General features: G+C 39.5%; 1 protein-coding gene across 1 annotated transcript in view; it reads left to right on the top strand.

Annotated features, from left to right (window-relative positions):
- TGM5 (transglutaminase 5) overlaps positions 1-10,178 on the top strand; it is a gene marked incomplete at its 5' end in the record, with an annotated part of 37,813 nt that extends 27,635 nt beyond the window's left edge. The window contains 5 exons of the mRNA XM_051973656.1: positions 293-532; positions 4,142-4,486; positions 6,159-6,319; positions 7,661-7,794; positions 8,509-10,178. Of these exons, the coding sequence (XP_051829616.1) occupies positions 293-532; positions 4,142-4,486; positions 6,159-6,319; positions 7,661-7,794; positions 8,509-8,662 (1,034 nt within the window). The remainder of the gene's footprint in view (positions 1-292; positions 533-4,141; positions 4,487-6,158; positions 6,320-7,660; positions 7,795-8,508) is intronic.
- Positions 10,179-12,730: the final 2,552 nt, after the last annotated feature.

The following is a 12,730-nucleotide window of genomic DNA, read 5'->3' as shown; positions in this document are numbered from 1 at the left end:
CTCATTTTACAGATGGGAAAACTAAGATAAATGAGGTAAATTTCTTGCCCAAGATCTAAGTATCTAAGGCCAGATTTGAACCCACTTCCCTAATCCTGGCCGAACAATCTATCCTATATCTGTCCTTGCCACCTAGTATGTCTTAGCATCAGTCCTTGGGCACCCTGACTGGAATTTTGTTGTGTTTTTCACGTCGTCGATATTCTTGTAGGCATTGTGTGTGTGCTCAGCTTTATTCCTCCCACTAACCAGAAATGGTTCCTTGTAGCGGTTTGCCTCCTACCTTCTCTAGGTGTCTACTGCTGTGGTCCTGCCTCAGTCAAAGCCATCAAGGAAGGGGAGGTGGAGCTGAACTACGACACTGCTTTTGCCTTCTCCATGGTGAATGCTGACTGTGTGTCCTGGCTTGTTTATGGAGGGAAGGAACAGAGACTTCACCGAGATACCAATCTGGTGGGCAACCTTATCAGTACCAAGAGCATCCAGAGCGATGAGAGGGACGACGTAACTGAGAACTACAAGTACCAAGAAGGTACAGCCCAAACACAAAGTCGCTTAAACTAAAGCACTCGGATTAGGACAGGGAGAATAAGTCCTCGCTTCTCACAGAAATGGAAAAGCCAAAGGCAATGCTGTGTATTAGAGATGGCTTAGGGAAACAACTGAATGAGCATCATTGGCTCGGTCAGTTCCACTAATATACTGAAAAGAGCCAGGAAATGAGAAATCAGCTAGCATTTGTTGGATTAAACCCTCCCGTGTAAGGTGATACACAGCTCCCCCTTCCACATCATGGGGGTTAAAGGCACGGTGCCCCACATTCTGGAAAATCCACACAAATTTTTAGTCCTCCCTTTGTATCGTAACTTATAGCAAAATGTGGGTTGAGTATTTGGCCATAGGTTGTATATCATCTGCTGGCCTTCCCATATTGTACACAGTCTCCACCAAACTCCCTTAACATTTACAGCTTACCTCTGAAGCACTGAGCCTCGGGATGGGGAAAGTTGCAAAGAGGAAGGGATAACCGTTCAAGAATATGTGGGAGGACTTTGTGCAGGGGAAGGTTGAGGAGGGAGGCACAGTGTAAATGGGGTGTCTGCCATGGATCCTGGGGCTCTCTTTCCCATATCTTTTGTAGCATGTGAAGGTGGTTTACATCACAGTATCTCAGAGCTGGGAGGGACTTCAGAGACCATCTAATCTAATACACACCTGAATAATGCTCAAACCTGAGCATTCTGTGTTGGTCCAGGCTCACGGGATTTCAGAATTGGAAGGACCTTGGCTACTACCTTCTCAAATGCCAAGGTCAGAAAGGCCATTCTTTGCCTCATTTGCTACCTAGCTTTAATCACTGAATAGGTGTGCCCTTAGTCAAACTGAGACCTGTTAAAGACCTTAGCTTAAAAAGGCCAAGGTCTCCCTTGCATCCAGGACCATTTCCAGTCATTCTATCTATATTTGATGACTGGACCCAGATGGCTCTGGAGGACATAGCGAGGCAGGTGAACTCACACAGCCTTCCCTCACTTAAATCCAATTAATTTACTTGCATGTCATGGCACTTACCTCCCTGATGTCATGGTGGTCTTCCAGAACAAGAGACAAACAACAACTTTGAATCCATACATAACTATACACAGATAACTGTGGATACACACATGTATATAGACTCACATAAATTTATGTATGCACATATATATGTATTTATTTATATATCAATATACACACACATATACACATATATGTATGTTGGTGAGTAGATAGATAAATTGTAGAGGCAGTTAGGTAGAAGACTGAATCTGGTGTCAGGAAGATCTAAGTTCAATTCTGGCCTCAGATACTAGATGTATAATCCTGAGAAATTCATTTAACCACTGCCTGCCTCAGTTTCCTCCTCTGAAAAACAAGCATAGTCATAGCACCTACCTGCTAGGAGGATCAAATGAGATGCTATTTATAGAGCCCCTAGCACAATGTCTAGCACACAAAGATACTTAATAAATGCCTGTTTCCTTCTCTCCCCCATTTACCCATGACATCTTCCAGACGTGCTTTTTTAGCCTTTGCTTTAAGACTTGTAATGGAGGCAACACAGTGAAATGGGAAGTTTGTTGAATCAGAGAGCTAGTGTTCAATTTTTTTTTTTGCTCTGCCATTTGCAATTTCTGTGACTTTGGGTAAGTAATTTAAATTCTGTGAGCCTCAATTTTCTTAACTCTAAAATGTAGGAGCTGGGCTAGATGACCTTCAAGGTATCACTTGATTCTAAAGTTAATGATTGATTCAATAACAAGAATAGTCCATTGCTTACTGATGCAGCCTATTATTTCCCATCATTTCTGCCATCGGCAGCCAAGCAGATTCGGTTTAATCTTTTTTCTTTTGACAGCTTCTCAAACACTTGAAGGCCGCTCTCATGTCCCCCTGAATGTTCTCACCTTCAGCCTAAACTTTTCCATCTCCTTCAGGCATAGGCTCCTCAAATGGCAGAGATTCAAGGCGCAGGCTTCCAAGTCAGTCCACAATGTTCCTTAAATTGATTAGGGCCAGAGTTATAATAAGATCCAATACAGAGCTGGCTCTGAATTGTGCCATTTCCAAGTTTCTGTCACCTGGAAAGGGTGAATATAGTGAGCATCCTGTCTGTCAAATGGAAAGGCTATCCCATCAATATCATTTCACTTCCTTTTCATATATCTCATGTCCCAGACAAGAAAGACTCTATAGGGGTTGAGGAGGAGGTCTGCTGTTATACATGATCAATAGCAGCTGGAGGTTTCCGCATCAGACAATCAACAATCAATACTTACTACATCCCAAGCACTATGAATGCTTAAAAAAAAAAAAGCAAAAACAAACAAACAAACAAACAATACACAGTCCTGGCTCTTGAGGAGCACAGCAGCTAATGAAAGGGAAAGATAGAGCCTTACAGTTAAAGTTAGGTCATGGTCTCTATCTTATGAAGTTCATGAAATCAAAGCTGGAAGGAACCTCAGAGAATATGCACTCTCATCTTACAGAGAAGGAAACTGAGTCCCAAGGAAGGTCAAGTGACATGCCCAATGTCCTAATAAATGTCAGAGATGGTATTGAACCCAAATCCTTTAATCTTTCCATTGTTTCATGCTGCTTCCCTCTCTAAACATCTATCCCTTCACTACCACTTCCATTCTGAAATAGAGCTCAGGTATTTGGCCACGAGTATATGAAGTAGGTATCTTAGGTGATAAATGACAAACAACTAAATGATTTATTTTTATTCTTCCCTGTCACTGGGCACCTTGGAAATATCTGGAAGGTCACAGCAGACAGGTAGCCACTCAGATTTCTACTGCTCTTCTAAATGTCCAAAAATCCATTCAGAGAAACTCTTCCATCTGGACAGGAAGGAGCCACTCTAGTAGGTGCCATTAATATATTAAGGTCATTTCACTTCTTGGCCTCCAACAAAACTTTAAGAAACATAGTGCTGATCTGAGAGGCTGCCTTATTCCATGTTGGATCTCAGGGTTCTGTCCGGTCTATGTCCCTCCAGGACCACCCTAAACTTGTTGCTATTGCTCAGTTCTGCCTGATTCTTCGCGACCCCTATTTGGAGTTTTCTTGGCAAAAAGTGGTTTGCCATTTCCTTCTCCAGCTCATTTCACAGATGAAGTAACTGAAGCAAAGAGGGTGAAGTGACTTGTCCAGAATTCCACAGTTATAAGTGTCTGAGGTCAGATTTAAACTCAGGAAGATGAGTCTTTCTGGTTCTCTTTCCACTGCACCACTGTCCTATATCTAACCTAATTAATACATATTAATTTTTGCAGTGTTCATTTCCATGGATCTTCCAAGGAAGGTTAAGTGTCTTGCCCAATATCATAGTAGAGGGGATTGAACCCAGGTCCTTTGATTTTTCTCTTGTTTCATGCTACCTACCTCTCTAAGCATCCACCCCCTCACTGCTGCTTCCATTCCAAAATACAGCTCAGCCATTTAGCCTCTCTTTAATAATCTCTACTTCAATAACTTCAGCTGAAATTTTTCTGGTATTGGGAGAGGGAAGGGCCTAATTCCCCTCCCAATAATATCAGTATTATTTCCCCCCAGACCAACTCAATCTAAATCTCTGGGCCCTGTTTTAACCTAGGTTCACCCCTGGAGCGAAAGGTGTTTCTGAAGGCTCTTCAGAAAGTGCAGTATAAAGGACTTCCAGGGAATCCTGAAGGATATTCCCAGCCTCTACCAGAAACAGAAGTGGGAAATCCAGACTCGATTTCTTCCACTGGGCCAAAGGAAGTGAGCCTGAAATTCAAGCTGGTTGAGCCTGCCTACATGGGCCTAGACATAAATCTTGTTCTACAGACTATCAACTTGGTTCTAAAATCCAAGGAGCTTAAGGTGAACCTGAGTGCCCAGTCCATCCTCCATGAAGGCAATCCCCTGCCTGTGTTCTGGCAAGACACAGCATTCATCACTCTAATGCCTGGTGAAGGTATGTGTATACAAGGCCAAATAATCAATTTTACTCAACAAGGATTTATCAAACAGCCTAAAGCATGGTGCTAAACAGATTGTGAGGACTTCCAAGGAGTTGTGAGACAGTGGAAGGATTACCAAATTTGAAGAAACCAAAGTTTGATTTAGATACTTATTCCCTTCGTTACCTGGGACAAGTTCCTTAATATCATTGAGCCTCAGTTTCCCTCATCAATAAAATGAGAAAAAAGCCTGGGCATGATGGCATAACCATCTTGGCTATCCTAGAAACCAAGGCTGGTAAATCTATTAAATTTGGGAAGTTTGATGGGGGCAGGGGAGTCATATTGAGAAGTAATTGTTAAATTTTCAGCACTTACACCTCAGGAATTGGCAAGCACGACATATTAGATCTTGGTTTATTGTTTTGTTGGTTGTCTAGATTTTAAAAAGTGATGGGAAAATGCTAATTGTGAAGATTAAACTTTAAAATGTGTCCAGTATACATTTTATATACTTTGGGGGGGGGTCAAATGTTTACACGTCTGGCTGAACCAATATCTGCACTAAGTCCATCATCAACATAGTAAGCTCCCCAGAATAGGCTGCCTCAAGAGGGACAACCCAATCAAAACTGGAAATGATATAAGCCAAATATTAGTGGAATTGGACCATGGGGGATCACTGCACTTCTAGTTTTGGCATGATAAGGAGACCCAGTCTTGAAAATTTTAAATTTAAGTTATTTTATGTTATAATATTTAATTTAATAACATATAACAACATAACAAAAGATAACATAACAAAGTAATATAATTTAACAAATGTAGCATAACAGACTATGTAGAGTACAATTATAATTGATATAATATGTAGAATAAAATAAAGAAGTTAGGCTAGTTGACCCTTAAGGTTTCTTTTAGCTCTACATCTATGATTCACAAACCCAGCTGAGCAAATTTTAATTATGCCATAGCATTTGACAAGATTTTTAAGGTGGCAGAAGGCCAATACTATTTGGTTCACATCTTTAGTAAAATGTTATCCTCACAAATTGTCAGGCCTGATTGATTTCTTTAAAAAATTTTTTTCTAGTTTTTAACATTTACTTTTATAAGATTTTTATTTTTATTTTTTTCTCCCTCCCTCCCCTCTCCTCTTCCCAGAATAGCAAACAATTTGATATAACCTATATAAGTACAATCATATTAAATATATTTCTATATGAGTTATACTGTGAAGAAAAGAATCAGAACAAAAGGAAAAAATCATAAGACAGAAAAAAAGTAAAAATAATATGCTCTGATTTGCATTCAAACTCCATAGTTCTTTCTCTAGAAGTAGACAGCATTTTCTATCATGAGTCTTTCGGATTTGGATTGATTAACTTCTGCAGGTTTTGATCCTACTTCTGTGAGATGCCGTAGCACCTTATCATCAGGAGGAACATTATCCAAGCCAGGCAGACATTGAGTTAAAAAAGACATCTATTAGAATTTTAGCTAAGGGAACTCCCAAACCCAGAGATTTCATTACCCCATTCCTTTTAGAAATTACCTAAATATGGAAAGTAAACCCCCAGAAAAGAAACTCACTGGAAAGTATGACTTAGTCCCCTGAGACAGCCCATTCTTGGCCCCAAAAAGGCCCTAAGATGCTCTCATTATTCCTGTCTTTTCTCTCTTTAGCAAAGGCGTATCCCTGCACAATTCCCTATTCCAAGTACAGCCAGTTTCTGTCACCAGACAAAATTATCCGGATCAGCGCCCTGGGAGAAGAGAAGAACAGTTTAAAGAAGCTCTTGGTTGACAAGATCATCACCTTGGAACTCCCGAATATCTTGATTACTGTAGGGAAAGGCTTGACAAAAATGCCTGCATATTGGGAGAGAGACATAAAGCCTACCCAACTTTGAACACATATATTATTGCTTAATTGGGGAATCTTTGGCTATCCCACTGCCCCTAACTACAATCAACTAATTAATTCACCTCCAAACCACAGAGTAGGCTGGGGATACAAAGACAAAAACAAATCAGCCCTTGCTTTCAAAAAGTTTACTTTCTATTAAAAAATGTAGTCTGGGCACAAACAACAGAGGTGTCCAGAGCCAGTTCTAACTATCAAGAGCTGATTGTTAAATTTTCAGTATGAGCATTTACGTCTCAGAAATGAACAAATGCCATATATCAGGGCTTGATTTATTGATTGTTTTGTTGTTTAAACTCTTCATGACCCCATTTTTGGGTTTTCTTGTCAAAGAAAGTGGACTGGGTTGTCATTTCCTTCTCCAGCTCATTTTCCAGATGAGGAAATTGGGAGCAAACAGGGTTAAGTGACTTGTCCAGGGTCACACAGCTAATAAGTGTCTGAAGCCAGATTTAAACTCAGAAAAATGAGTCTTTCTGACTCTAGATCTGTCACTCTCTGCACTATGGTACCACCTCATTCACCTGAAGAAATAAATGCTAATTCTCTATAGTTTCTTTGCCAAAAAACCTCTCAAATAGGGTCATATGACTGAGCAACAAAAATATGAATTGGAAGTGAAAGAAAGAAAAGAAGGAAGGAAGGAAAGAAGGAAGGAAGAGAGAAAGGAAAGAAGGAAGAGAGAAAGAAAGAAAGAAAGAAAGAAAGAAAGAAAGAAAGAAAGAGAAAGGGAAGGAGGGAGAGAGGGAGGGAAGGAAGGGAGGAAGGAAGGAAGGAAATAAAAACTAGAGAGCCAGTCTGATATAATGGGTAGGGAATTGGCTTTGGAATTAGGAAGATCTGAGGGATTCAGCTCCTATTTCTTGCTATATGAGGAAGTCATTTAACCTTTTGGTACCCCTAAGCCATTCTAAAGCCTAAAATTAGAGAGGAATTTCTGGTCTTTATTAGTGGAGAAAGTTCCCTATATCATCACAAGTCCAACAAAAAACAAGACAAAAGTTCAACTTGAAAATTGCCAACCATTCAAATTATATATTAACAATCTTGTGGCCCTCTGAACAATTCCTCACCTGGATCTGGCCCTAGCTGGAGAAAGCTTAGTGAAGCCCTCTGACTTGGGAATTTTTTCCTGTACCCTGAAACTATGTAACCATGAATCTCATCTCTTCAGGAAATAAGCTTGATAGAGAGGTCTTCAGATATATTTATTCTCTTTCATAACCTCCCCTACAATCCACATTTTGGTTTCTCTGTTCAGGTTCTGGGAGAAGCCATTGTGGGCCAGACACTTACCATACAAGTGATATTTGAAAATCCTCTCTTGGAGGAGGTAGGGGACTGCGTGCTGACTGTGGAAGGCAGTGGCCTGTTCAAGAAACAGCAGAAGATCATGTAAGTGAGGGGAATCCCCAACTCCCCCACTCTAGAGGAGGTATTTCCAACACTGTTGGGAGCTTAGTACTGTGAGGGAGACTCTAGTTCTCAGGGTAATAGCTCCGAGTGCCCTGTAAAAATCTGATCAGAGAGCAGAGTGAGAAAGGGCTTGGATGCTTCAGAACTCTGATCAATGAAGTGGCCCATGGAGACTTTAAAGAACCAAAGATGATGGTGAGCAGTATTTGGGTGGAAATCAGAAGGGACACAGTATGGATGATCAATATGATCTGGATCAAAATGAACTGGAGACAAGATGCTTCAAACACACGAATTGTGGGCCATATTGAAACCCACCATATTCCTGTGTGTGAGCACAAAATAAATAAAAATACAATAGAAAATTTAAAACAAGAATAAAAGGAACTAATGATGAAGCATGCCTTCCCCCTGTAGGCAGAAAGTGTGAACTAGAGTAGCTGAATGAGGAACACATTTTCAGACAGGATCAAGGTATTGCTTAATTTTGCTAGATTGCACTTTTTTTTTTTTTTTAAGAGGGAATTCTTGTTTATAGGAGGGAACTTGTGTTTGTGGGAATCCTTAAGACATGGCAGTGATTTGTGCTGCTGGATTTTTTTTTTTTAAGTAGGATCAATAAAACACAAAAGAAGGGGTTGTGGGGACTCAGAATGAAGAGTCTTTTACTGACATTTCCATTCTTTGCTTTAGTCTTGGAAACCTCAAGCCCCAAAGTAAGGCCAGCATCACTATTAAAACCGTCCCTTTCAAGAGCGGCCAGCGGCAGATCCAAGCCAATCTGAAGAGCGACAAGTTTAAGGATATCAAAGGATACAGCAACGTACTTGTTGCCCCTGCATCATAAAGCCATTGTGGGGGAGCAGTCCATCTCAAGATGCTGCTGAATTTCAATAACTGACCTCCAGCTTTTCCTAACAGATACTCGGGATTCTTCCAAGCAGCCAGAGCGGGATTCAGACTCTGGATATCTTACTTTTATACCGTTCACACTCTCATCAAAAGGCTCTCAGTGTCTGTGTCACAAACCATCCAAGTGGGTGCTGCAGAGCAGGAACAGACGTGGGAGAAGGAAGACCAGCCGGGACTTCATTGTGATTCAGCTCCCTGGTGGCCAGGTAGAAATAAAAGGACCTGAGCAGTTTTGCCTTTTGTAATTGACACTCCCCTACCAATAAATCTTACTATTATTGTGTATATTCTTTTTTTTTTCTTTTTGCAAGGCTTAAAATGACTTGCCCAGGATAGCTAGGATAGCTAGTTAGGTCAATTTGAACTCAGATTCTTCTGATTCCAGAACCAAGGTTCTATCCACTATTCTATCTAGGTGCCCCAGTTATATTTTTTAGTGTTCTCTACCCCATCCATTCACAGTTCATCTTCTTCTTCCTTTGTAATTGTTTTCCAGGTAGCATCTTTTATGCAAAGTATCCCAAAAGTCTTAGCACATTAAAAACTTTCCAGGGTTATCTTCCTGATTTTCCTCTCTGAACACAAGGTAGAAAATAGAAAATTAAGGAAATGCCACTAAATTGAAATAAAAATGTTAGCCACAAATTGGTCTTAGGACTCACCTGGATTCTTGAGTAGATATAGTGAGACACCCAGCAGAGGAACGCATCTGCAGACTACCCTACTTGGCACTAATTGTTGAGAGGCAAGCAAAACACAGCAAGAAATTTCTTTCCAGGAGAAAAAAGAGAAATAGGAGAGGCTGTGATGTAAAAAAAAAAAATAAGGTTTTGGGAAAGATGATGGGAGGAGCAGCCCTTCCCCCCCAAAACAAAACAAAACAAAACAAAATAATGAACATTTAAAATATCATCTGGCATTTTGGAACTATGTCCAAAAAGTTATCACACTGTGCATATCCTTTGACCCAGCAGTGTTTCTACTGGGCTTATATCCCAAAGAGATCTTAGAGGAGGGAAAGGGACCTGTATATGCAAGAATGTTTGTGGCAGCCCTGTTTGTAGTGGCTAGAAACTGGAACCTGAGTGGATGCCCATCAATTGGAGAATGGCTGAATAAATTGTGATGTATGAATATTATGGAATATTATTGTTCTGTAAGAAATGATCAGCAGATGATTGCAGAAAAGCTTGGAAGGACTTATATGAACTCATGCTCTATTGTGATGGACTTGGCCCTTTTCAACAATAAAGTGATTCAAGGCAAGTGTCATCCTCATCCAGAGATGAACTCATGTTAAGTGAAGTGAGCAATACCAGGAGAACATTGTACACCATAATAACAAGATTATTTAATGCTTAGTTGTGATGGACTTGGCTCAACAATAAAGTGATTCAAAGCAATTCCAATAAACTTGGGATGGAAAGTGCCATCCTCATCCAGAGAAAGAACTGTGAAGACTGAATGTGGTAGAAACATATTGTTTTAACCTTTTTGTTGTTTGCTTGCTTGGTTTTCCTTCTTTTATTTTTTGTGGGTTTTTTCCCCTTTTGATCTAATTTTTCTTACACAAAATGACAGATGTGGAAATAAGTTAAATATAAGTTACATATTTAACTTATATCAGATTGCTTGCTGTCTTGAGGAGGGGGTAGGTAGGGGAGAGAGGAAAGAAGAAAAATTTGGAAAACAAAAGTTTTACAAAAGTGAATGTTGAAAGTTATCCTTACATGTATCTGGAAAAATGAAATAATGTTAAAAATAGTCACCTAGTCATTTATTTGTTAATGTAGCATTTGCTGAGTTTCTCCTATTACAAGACAATGTGTTGATCCACTCAGCTGAAGCTCATCTTTATAATTAATCTTAAAGATAATCTATCATCTCAAGGGACAGTGTGCTGTTTTTTATACTACTGTGGTTTTTTTCCCCTTTTGGTCTAATTTTTCCTGTACAACATGACTAATATGGAAATATGCTTAAAAGGACTGTACACATATAATATGTATCAGATTACTTGCTACCTTGAGTAGAGGGGAAGTAAGGAAGGGACGGAGAAAAACATGGAACATAAAATCTTACAAAAATAAATGTTGAAAACTATATTTGGAAAAATAAAATATTATTAAAAACATTTTCCACTACACACACACACACACACACACACACACACACATATGCATATATATATATATATATATATATATATATAATATTTTAAATAATTTTAGATGATTAGATTTTAAATTCAGGAATGGGATACTTCTTATTCTCAAGACTACCTTTTAGATAATCCTTGTTTTGGGGAAATTTGGCATCATATTAAGCCAAACTCTGCCTTCCTAAATAATTTTCCACTTCTATCCTATACAGAAAGGATTTTTTTGGCTGAGGCAATTAGGGTTAAGTAACTTGCCCAGAGTCACACAGCTAGGAAGTGTTAAGTGTTTGAAGCCAGATTGGAACTCAGGTCCTCCTGACTTCAGGGCCAGTACTCTATCCACTGCACCATCTAGCTGCCCCTTGAAAGGATTCTTAACATCCATGAATTTGGTTTTTAAAAATATAATTCTATAACTTTTAATATAATTGATTTCTTTTGCAATCCTATTTTATTCATTTAAAAATGTTAATCTAAGAAGAGCTTCACCATTCTGCCAAAGGGGTCCGTGACATAAATAAGGTAAAGAATCCTCACTCTAGAACCAAGCAGAATGAATATATCCCCCTTTCCCCATGACAACAATTTAAGTGTTTAATGATAAGTTCCATGATACATTAGCCCAAGAAGAGTTGATGGAGAATTAAAGGCATGTCACTAAGCTGAAATAAGTATTTCACTATCCCAGAGGTATAGACTAAATTTGACAGAAAGTCAAACCACAAACTTGATGTGTGAGTTGTGTACAGAGAGTATGATCAAAGGAGGCTGGTAGAGACAAAGATGCAATGTGAGAGTAGTGTGTGTTATCACAGATAGTATCTTGACTTGTGAACTGGATGTTTCATCAGCCTCATTGTCTGTTGTAGAGTCGATAGTCAAAAAAAAAAAACAAAAAAAAAAAACAAAAACTGGTGATGATCTCTAGGATGCAGTGGATGACCTTGATGTGGTGTAGCTCCTAGGGGCCATGTGGCCTTGGGAGTGATGTAGTGGGAAATGATACATTTCTTCCCTTAGGCTATCCTGCCCCAGTTTGCTCTATATGACCAGGTACTAAGACCACAAATATTGTTGGCTGTCAGACAACAGCTTGTTGGTCAGTGACAACAGGGGTTCTGAGACTAATAAGCAACAACAATGAGGTGCTTAAAGTTAATGCAAGTGTAGGACAAAATTGAGTGTCTACCACTTGACCTATTGACATTTCAAGCCTAAAATCACCCCTCCAAAGCTCTGTCCAGAAAATTATGCATGCTGCATCTGCCCACAAAGCAGACCACTGCCCAAGTCCAACTCTAAGCCATGAAATTAGCCTATCAGTGACATGAAGCACCTGGTTTCTCTAACTTTTCCTTGTAAATTTATCTTCTTGCTCCTGATTCTTTGCTAACTTCTTTTGAAACTTAGCCTGCTTTAATTGGCGTTACAATTATAATAAATTTTGCTCTTGACTTGGAAATGGGTCTGAGCTTTCAAAGTCTTTTGTGATATCTCGCAATACTAGTCTGGAACCCCAACAATTTGGGGGTTCCTCTTAAGCCCCACAACTTTGGCATCTTTCATGTATGATCAAGTTCCCCAGTTCCTGCTTCAGCCATCTTCCTGGCCATTGGAACAAATTGTTCTCATTCACCATTGTCTCCGCGCATGCTTGGGTAGACAATCTCCTAACTCACCAATGGGTTTAACACCTGCCAGTTACCAAACCAGGTCACAATCTGAGCACTTCACTTAACCTCTCTCAGCTTGTTTCCCATCTTTAAAATAGGGATAATAAAAGCATCAACCATAAAAAGTTGATGTGAGGATCAAGCAAGATCACATATATAATACACTTTG

This window comes from Antechinus flavipes, chromosome 2 (genome assembly GCF_016432865.1).
Source record: "Antechinus flavipes isolate AdamAnt ecotype Samford, QLD, Australia chromosome 2, AdamAnt_v2, whole genome shotgun sequence".
Classification (NCBI taxonomy): domain Eukaryota; kingdom Metazoa; phylum Chordata; class Mammalia; order Dasyuromorphia; family Dasyuridae; genus Antechinus; species Antechinus flavipes.
Note: the sequence above shows the minus strand (reverse complement) of the source record. Positions and strands in the feature narration are given on the sequence as shown.